General features: G+C 46.7%; 1 protein-coding gene across 1 annotated transcript in view; it reads left to right on the top strand.

Moving 5' to 3' along the window:
* szt2 (seizure threshold 2 homolog (mouse)) overlaps nt 1-1,442 on the top strand; it is a 96,999-nt gene that overhangs the window by 25,173 nt on the left and 70,384 nt on the right. The window contains 4 exon segments of the mRNA XM_015396136.1: nt 414-492; nt 581-669; nt 777-945; nt 1,034-1,151. Coding sequence (XP_015251622.1) covers nt 414-492; nt 581-669; nt 777-945; nt 1,034-1,151 — 455 coding nt within the window.

The following is a 1,442-nucleotide window of genomic DNA, read 5'->3' as shown; positions in this document are numbered from 1 at the left end:
CCAGGATCCAGCCATGACCTCATGACCTGACAGTACGAGATCTGGAAAAGGCTTAGAGCCGATTCCTTCAAGGATCCAGCCATGACCTGACAGTACGAGATCTGGAAAAGGCTTAGAGCCGATTCCTTCAAGGATGTAGCCATGACCGGACAGTACCAAGATCTGAAAAGTTTTAGATCAGCTTCCTTCTGGGATGTAGCCATGACTGGACAGTACAAGATCTGAAAGGTTTTAGATCCGCTTCTCTCCAGAATGTATCCTTGGGTTAGGGGTTTCAAGGCAGAACCTTCCAGGTTCTTGAAGAACGCTTGCATGTTTAACAGCCAGCCTTCAGGGAACTGGTTGGTCTTAATTTCCTTTTCCTTTGTGAGACAACAGGCTGATATCTGAACTCTTCTGTAATGTCCTGACAGGATTCGTCTGTCAGAAGGTTTTCACTTTGCTGCCAGTGGGGAGGGCATTGTTAACATGGTGGTTGAGCTGCCTATGAAGGTAAGCTGGGATTGAACCTGCTCTAATGGTTCTGTGCTCTCATTGGACTGTCTGACTGCTGCTTCTTTCTTCTGAACTTCGACCTTAGATCTCAGGAGACGACCCAGACCAGGAAGGACACTCCTGCATCGTTCAGTACATTTTGTTTCCTCCTCACTCCCCCTCCAGTAAGGACAGGTATGAAGCCATGGATCTTCTAAGCAGTATGTTGGGTTTTGGTTGAGTCGGAATGAGCCTCTGAACCAGGTTCTGTTTCCGTCCCTTTTCCTCTTTCTCTTTTCTAGCTTCTCTACCGACGACGACAACGACACGGAGGTGGAAGCTGTGGACATAGACATGGAGCTGAACCTGGTAACGGAATGCTGGGTGGAACCTCAGAGTGGCTCAGTGCTGAACTGCACGGACCAGCACCGACACTTCCAGGGCCTTGAATACCAGGACATTCCACTAGCGGTACCTATCAGACATCCAGACACTGCTGGCCCCTGGCACTCCCTTTGTCTGTTGTCTTATACTCGTGCTGTGATTGTTGTCTTTGCAGATTTTCCCCAGGGACCTGGCCTGCATGTCCACCATGATGACCTTTGAGTATTTGAACCATCTTTGCCTTAACAAGGAGCAGGTCTGCTCACTACCTTCTGCACAAAGGGTGGAGCAAGGTAACCAGCTGTTTCGGTGTTGGTGGGCTCTGCTTTGAGGTTTCTGGTTCTCATGAACTGACTCAGTGGTTCTCAAACCTTTTCTGTCATTCCCCACTTTGGACAAGGGGGAATTTTCAAGCCCCGCCTGTCCCCATCGCCCCAACACTATGCTAATGAAATATGAAACAATCTTAAAATGTTCCAATTTTATTGAAGTAACAAGTAGTATCTAAATACAAACTATCTACATCAAATAACAGCAAGCTCAAAAATAAAGAAAATAAAAACAAAAATAAAGAAAATAAAAAC

Source organism: Cyprinodon variegatus, unplaced genomic scaffold (genome assembly GCF_000732505.1).
Source record: "Cyprinodon variegatus isolate N-32 unplaced genomic scaffold, C_variegatus-1.0 Scaffold777, whole genome shotgun sequence".
NCBI classification, from domain to species: domain Eukaryota; kingdom Metazoa; phylum Chordata; class Actinopteri; order Cyprinodontiformes; family Cyprinodontidae; genus Cyprinodon; species Cyprinodon variegatus.
Note: the sequence above shows the minus strand (reverse complement) of the source record. Positions and strands in the feature narration are given on the sequence as shown.